Raw genomic sequence first — 7,115 nt, forward strand, 5'->3', positions numbered from 1 at the left:
GGCAGCTGGCACAGACAATGAGGGCTTACATCCTGAACTACAAGCACGAAGCAGAGAAAGTGAACTAGAAGGGCAGTATGGCTCCTTAAACTCTCAAAGCCTGCCACAGTGACATATTTACCCCCGCACGGCCATACCTCCTACTCCTTCCCAGGCAGCACCAACAATTGGGGACCAAATGTTCAAATGCCTAAGATAGACGGGGTTATCTTACTCAAATCACCGCAGCCAGGGTCTCCAAAGCACTTGACTTTCCCTGTGGAGGGTGAGATTTAGCCATGGAAGAACATGAGAAGTCCACTGTGGTTGTTGGCTTCCCATCTCTGGGACAGAAGACCTGAGATACCTTCTAAGAAAGAAAGGAATATTTTGTCTCATTGTTTTGGAGTTTTCAGGGCATGGTTGGTTGGTCTATGGCTTCCATCTGGCAGCAAGGTGGATAAGAGGGGAGGGCGTGGCACTTCAAGAACCTTCTCACCTCTTGGCATCCTGGAAGCAAAGAGAAAAAGGGGAGGGAGGGAGGAAGGGAGAGAGAGAGAGAGAATAAGAATGAATGAATACCAGAATTCTACTTTCCCCTTTAAGGCTGTGCTCCCGGTGACCTATGACCTCCCGTTGAGCTCCACCTCTTAAAGGTCCCATCACTTTCCAGTAGTGCCAAGCCAAGGCCACATCTTTGCCACCCGGCTCTTTTGCAGGACATTCCAGATCCAAACTACAGAGCTGAGGTCTCTGTGCGGAACCAGTAACTAGGGAGAAGGTCGCCTGGGCATTTCTCACTTGTCCCAGGAACATTCTAGCTCATTGCTTTCCCACTCAACAAATGGTCCAGGTATCGTATTAAATGTTATATCTCATATTATCTCATCACAGCTCCATAAGTTATTATCCCTGCTTAGTTGATAAGGAAATAGAGGCTGGGGGAGATGAATAACTTCTCCAATGTTCATTAAGAGTGAGTTGAGGAGTGAAGAGCTGAACCAAGTTCTCTCTGAAGTACAGGCGGTTACTCATTCACTCGGGTGTAGGAACCGCTCATGGCCAGTGTTTTCATAGGGACTCCGTGGCTCCATCCCCTCCCCGTGAAAGGCTTTGGGTCTGGGGTCAAGAGAGACACTAAAGCAGATTGCCATTTTTTTGGTAAGAAGTTTATTACAAGGGTTATTAATGCCAAGGACAGACAGCAGCATGGCAGGAGCCCTAATGAGTATTCAAGCCCACAGACAGAGTTAGGAGGGCACCTCTTAGAGGTCTCAGGAAGGGGACGGGGTCACATGGTGAGCTTGCAGCCAGGCTCTCTCTGTTTCAGCGGCTGCAGAATGGAGAACAGAAGGGAATTCCAGGAAAGAGATGTGCAGCTCTGAGGATCTGGGGAAGTGAGGAAGAAGGGCCTGGCTAGTTGACGTCTATCCAGTATATGGTGGAGGCATGTGTCAACGCTGGTGCCCTTTTGATATTCCAGGGGGTCCAGCCCTGAGGTTTGTAAATTTGCTTGGGGAATTGAAAAATTGTGGCTGTCTGTCATTCTCTGGGAGTCTGGACACCTGAGGAAACTGTTGACACTCTCCTAGATGGGCTCTCTGTAGGGGGCCCGTCATTTCCTGACAGTGGCCACTGCTATAAGAATAAGCTTCTTTGGGTAGCCATGGTGGGGTGGCCTGGCCTATTCTAACACAACCTCGCAGTCTCTGCTTCATTTGACCATGCTTGCCAGCGTCATATCACATGCGGCCCGGGGGACTAATTATCACTCGCCTGGATCATTTGGGAGAAGAATGCAGAAAGAGGTTAGAAAAGAATTAAAAATTAAACCAGGCATGGTGACACACTCCCATAATCCCAGCCTTTGGGAAGTTGAGGCAGGAAGATCTTGTGTTTGAGGTTAGTTCGGGCTACATAGTGAGACTCAGCCTCGGATCAAAACAAACAATAGGAAAAAAAAAAAACATTCAAAATCTCTCTCTCTGCCATTGATTACATTTTCAAGAAGAAAAATCAGATGCAAGATGAAGACTACAATTGAGAACAGAAAAAAAAAATCTAGGCCACCAACTCTACAGCTCTGTGCCAAACCCATTCAGAACTAACAACCTAATGCCAGGGACCGACACTGCATGATGGCGGCCACCTTGGCTCTTGCATGGGGAATACACTTGGTAGCTGGTTCCTTCTCCAGGATCCTGGAGGCCTTCCAGGGGAGGTGTGTTACAAGGTACAGAGACATGTAAGACACAGGCCCAAGCCTCCAGGAGCTCACAGTACCTATCATGAGCAAATGTCTGGGCTCTCTCTTGATTTCCAGTGAAGAGGCAGACTTTGACGTGTAAAGTGCATCAGAGAGGCCCCAAGGGGACTTTTTTTTGCACTTGGAGGTTGGTCAGAATGACCTATCAAAACTGTTTTATCACTGGGAATCCATAATCTCGGAAATTGTATAGCTTAACCTTTGAAGAAGAGAGGTCTCCTGTTGTTACAGTTTCCCAAGCAAAGCACAGCTGCTGTTAGCATCGAATTGTTCAGAATAGCCCTGATTTCAAATAGTTCAGAAATGTAGTTGGAAGAGTGCTGTGAGTGGTTGGTACCACTTTACACATGTGGCTTTCTGCTGAATGCCTGTCACCCAGGCCTTTAGCCATTAGCCCAGGGCACCGTTTCCGAGGACCTGTGGTGGCCGCAGTCCTCTCTGCTTTGCTTCTCTGGGAAATGACCAGGAGCCCCAATGCCCCACATGTCAATCTGTTGATGGTGCCTCCCATTGGCCTGCAGCTGCAGAGGATCGCATGCTTTGGCATGCCTCTCTGTATGGTGGCTTTGACTCTGTGGCGGCATTCGGTTTGGTTTAAGATCAGCAAAGGCAGGAACCTAGGACACTTAGCCATTCTCAGTCCAGGGAAGAAAGGAGCCAAAGCAAAGGGCTGTGTGACAAGAAGGGGTGAGCACAGGGCCATGCAAGAAGTCTGGGAGAAGTGAGATCCAACCAGACAGGGACTGTGCCCAGTGGCTTAGATACAGGAAGTGAGAATTGAGCATAGTGGGGCAAGGAGTCAGGCCCGGGATAACCTATGTCTAATGGGTCAGGGGCAAAAGCGCCCTCCTCCATAGGCACAGCTGTTACTGAGGACAGCTTAGTGCACTGTGAGTTTCAGAAACAGCAGTGGGAATATCTCAGTTAAAAATTCAGAGCCAGCCACACAGTTGAGAACGAGAACTGAATTATACATATCTTTTCTGAGGGAAGAAGATTAAAGGAACGGTTTTCTTTCTTTTTTTTTTTTTTTTTTTTTTGTTTTGCTTTTCTTTTTTGGCTGGTGGTTGTAAGTAGGTCATTGGCAGCTGTACAGCTGCAATGGCTGGGCAGGGGGGAGAGGTGTGTGTTGGGAATGCCCTGGGCCTGTTCTTCCAGTGGATTTGCAGGGCGAGAGGCCTGTGCCATTCCACCCTGTCATCTACACGGACTTGCCGATAATGATGTGTAGGGAGACATACTCGCCTGCTCGGCCCCGATCGTTGGGACATTGATTGATTGTCTTCTGTGTTTCTCTGGTTGCAGAGCCCACAGTCTCCTCCCGGATCTGCTCCTCGGGGCCCTTGCTCCACTTCCTCATCGTCTGCCCCTTCGTCATGCTGCTCCTTCTGGCCACGTCCTTCCTCTGCTTGTACCGGAAGGCCAGGAAGTTGTCACAGCTGAGTCTCAGTGCAAAGAAAGAAAAGGCTCTCTGGGTGGGCATGAGAAAGCCATCACTTCAGAAGGAAGCCGGAGAGGAGGGTGGAGGCTACTGAGGAGCACCTGTGCTGGAGGGATTGGGTTGGACTGTCCAGGGTGAATGAATTCTGCTTCAGACCTTGGCCAAGTTACCTAGGGACCAGAAGGGATGTGCCATGGGCATATATTGTTAACCATATCTTGTCGAGTGTTTCTTTGTATAGCAACCATTTTTTTTTTTTTCTTTTCATCCTTCAGAAGCAAATAGTGTCATTGTCCCCACTTACACAGACCTCACCTCCTGGAGGTCCAGCCTCATCTGGAAAGAGAGGAACACCAGCTGTCGAGCCTTCCTTCCTCTCTCATTCCTCTCCCACTCATCTATTCCCTTGGCAACATCAGCTTGGCCCAGTCACAAGGGAAATCATTTTTCTCTAGATAAGAAATGTAGGAAAAACCGAGTGTCCGCAAAGCCGGAGGAATTGAGAGCAAGGACTGGCTTGCCTGGAATCGGACTCCCCCAATCAGTATGTAATTTTTTCTAGGCAGAAATCCGATGTTTTTTCTCCAACCCCCCTTTACAAATGCCTGCTGAAATGTGTAAGAGTCGTTGTCTAATCAATATCGGCGCTTTGACAAAAGGGTAATGTGTTGCAGCCTTTTGGAAGTTTTCATTTGGCTTCTTGCTTTTATTATTGGGGATGATTTTTGTTTTTGTTTTTATGATGTCAAGGAAAGGCCTTGAGATACAGCCCCAGACCAGCCTTGAACTTGATCTCACTGTCTAGCCCTGCACTGTACAGTCTGGACCGTCCTCCACCTTACAGCCCTCTTCCCCCTACCAAGGCCAGCCTCCAAGGGCTGGGATCCAAAGCATGCATTGTCACTGGTCGGTGCTGTGCATGTCTTTAATCCCAGCACTCAGGAGATAGAAGTGTATGAATCTCTGCACTCAAGGCCAGCCTGGTCTACAGACTGAGTTCCAGGAAACCCCAGGCAGGGCTACACTTAGAAACCCTCTCTTGGAAAAAGAAGGAGGAAGAAGAAAAGGAGGAGGAGGAAGAAGAGGAAAGGGAGGGTGAGGGGAGCAGGGGCATTGGCATGCTTGGTTTAAGAGATAGTAAGTCATTGTTGAAGAGCAACCTTCTTCCCATACAACAGTGTTCTTCAGCCCCCAAGGCCTCCTATCTCCTTCACACACACACACACACACACACACACACACACACACACACACACACACCAGCCTACCATAATAGTGCTAGGCCTTGGCCAGTGTCTTCGTTGAAAGCACTGAGTCAGAGGAAAGAGCCTCAGTAGAACTTGGGAGATGACTCTGCAGTAATGCCCCTGTCTCATGGTACTGGAGTGTGGGTTCAAGGGAAGAAAAGGGTCAAGTCTGACTCCTGAGTTTCCTAATCTCACCTTAGAAATCCCAAGGGCGGGGTGTGATGGTTTAAGGCTTTCAAGAGCTGTTTCCACTGAGCAGGCCTGGCTGTAGCCAGAATTGAAAATCAATCAAATAAAGGACCTCAGATAACACATCTATTTATTGTCTATGTGACCACCAGGGTTTCTTCAGTACTTGGTAATTTGCATTTCTAAGGAGAGCCATTTATTTTTAATTATTTTATCAGGCACACAGTCCTCTCCAAAGATAATTAGTTCCTTTGCTCCTTTGCAAGCAGATTATCCGTGGCTGTGAGAACTGCCACCACAGACCTGCTGCTTCCTTAATCCAACTCCCTCTAAAGCCTCGTTTGAAACATTCCAAATGTTTTCTCAAACAACCAACACATTAACTTCTTCTCTCCCGGGTAACAATGAAAAGAAGAACGAAATTAGATAGTCCTTCAGACATAAATATGATGCCCCCACCCCACATTTTAGAGGCCTAATTTTTTTTTAAGTTTTATTTTGTGTATTGATGATTTGTCTGCATGTATGCCTGTGTACCACATGCATGCAGAGTCCACTAAGGTCAGACAAGGGCATGATATCTTGGAACTGAAGGTATAGATGGTTGTGAGCTGCCTGTCGTGTGGTTGCTGGGAAAGGAACCTGGGTCCTCTAGAAGAGCAGCCAGTGCTTTTAACTGATGAACCATCTCTCCAACATTCATCCCTGACCTTTTAATTTTATTCTGTAGCCATGACTGGCCTGGAATTCACACGGTAAACCAGGGCTAACCTAGTACTCACAGAGATCTGCCTGCCTCTGTAGTGGTGTGCCTAGAAGAAACTTGTATTTCAATGGACACCTGGCTGGAGAATCATGAACAACACACTGTGGTACTTCCCATCTTGTTCTTGAAGTACTCCTCCAACCTTCCCCTTCTCTTCTTTACCTCAACTGTTATTTCTTTTCCATCAAACCCAGGACAGACCTTCTTCAAGGAGACAGGGCTTGGGAAAGTATGTCCCTGAAACATTCTTTGTTTGTCAGGCATTGTAGTAGACAAAAGGGTGGTGACTCAATATGTCTACCCCCCACAGCAGTATTGCCTGGCCCATTCTGGATGCTCTCTTGCATAAATGGCATGAGCAGCAAGCACATCTGGTTGCCTTTGCAGCTATATCTCACTACTGGTCCAACAATCAGTTTGTAGGCAACTGAACCCCCCCTAAACTCTGTAACTTTTGACTTGTGTGTGTGTGTGTGTACTGACCTGAGTGTGCAGGTATATGCACCTGTGTGGTATGTGTAGAGGCCAGAAGTAGACACTGGGACACTGGGATATCTTTCTCAATCACTACCCTGCCTTTTTTGAGGAAGGATCTCTTACAGAACCCGGAGCTCACCTGTTTTGGCCTAGACAGACTGGCCAGTGCACCACCAGGATGTACTGGTCTTGTGTTCCCCCCCCCCCCAGCACTCATGCCAACTCAGAGCTGGGGTACAGACATGTACAACCATATACTGCTCTTATGTGAGTAGTGGGGATTTGAACTCAGGACCTCAAACCTATCCAGCCTGAACTTTACCTATTAACCTTGACCTACCATAAAATATATTTTCCAGGAGACTTCTCTCCGGTTGTACCCTTGTTTGTTTTGGTGTTTGCATCCTGTGGAGAGCTTCTCTTGGGCTCAGTGGTTACAACTTTCCTATTCTGTGCCCCCCACCTGGCTTCACTTGCAGCTTTGTAATAAGTCTTCCTTGGCAATGAGACAAGCCTTTATCTCAGGAATTGGCTAACCACATCCCAAGGGTCTGGAACAGCCTTACACCAGTGTTTTAAATACAATTTACTGGAATACAGTCATTCTCATTCCCTTACATTGTATGCATGGCTGCCTTTGTGAGGAAATGACCACAAAGGGAGGTTGCTAAGGAGACTGTGTGTGTGCTGGCTTGTTCTTATTGTCAACTTTACATAACTTAAGAGTCACCTGGGAAGAGTCATCCTCAA

The 7,115-nt window shown here is 47.6% G+C and overlaps 1 protein-coding gene across 1 annotated transcript in view; it reads left to right on the plus strand.

Moving 5' to 3' along the window:
- Cd101 (CD101 molecule) overlaps positions 1-4,343 on the plus strand; it is a 28,955-nt gene extending 24,612 nt beyond the window's left edge. The window contains exon 9 of the mRNA XM_021158969.3: positions 3,551-4,343. Within this exon, the coding sequence (XP_021014628.1) occupies positions 3,551-3,780 (230 nt within the window). The 3' untranslated portion in view covers positions 3,781-4,343. The remainder of the gene's footprint in view (positions 1-3,550) is intronic.
- The last annotated feature ends 2,772 nt before the right edge of the window (positions 4,344-7,115 follow it).

Source organism: Mus caroli, unplaced genomic scaffold (assembly GCF_978045245.1).
Source record: "Mus caroli unplaced genomic scaffold, Mus_caroli_1 scaffold_3, whole genome shotgun sequence".
Classification (NCBI taxonomy): domain Eukaryota; kingdom Metazoa; phylum Chordata; class Mammalia; order Rodentia; family Muridae; genus Mus; species Mus caroli.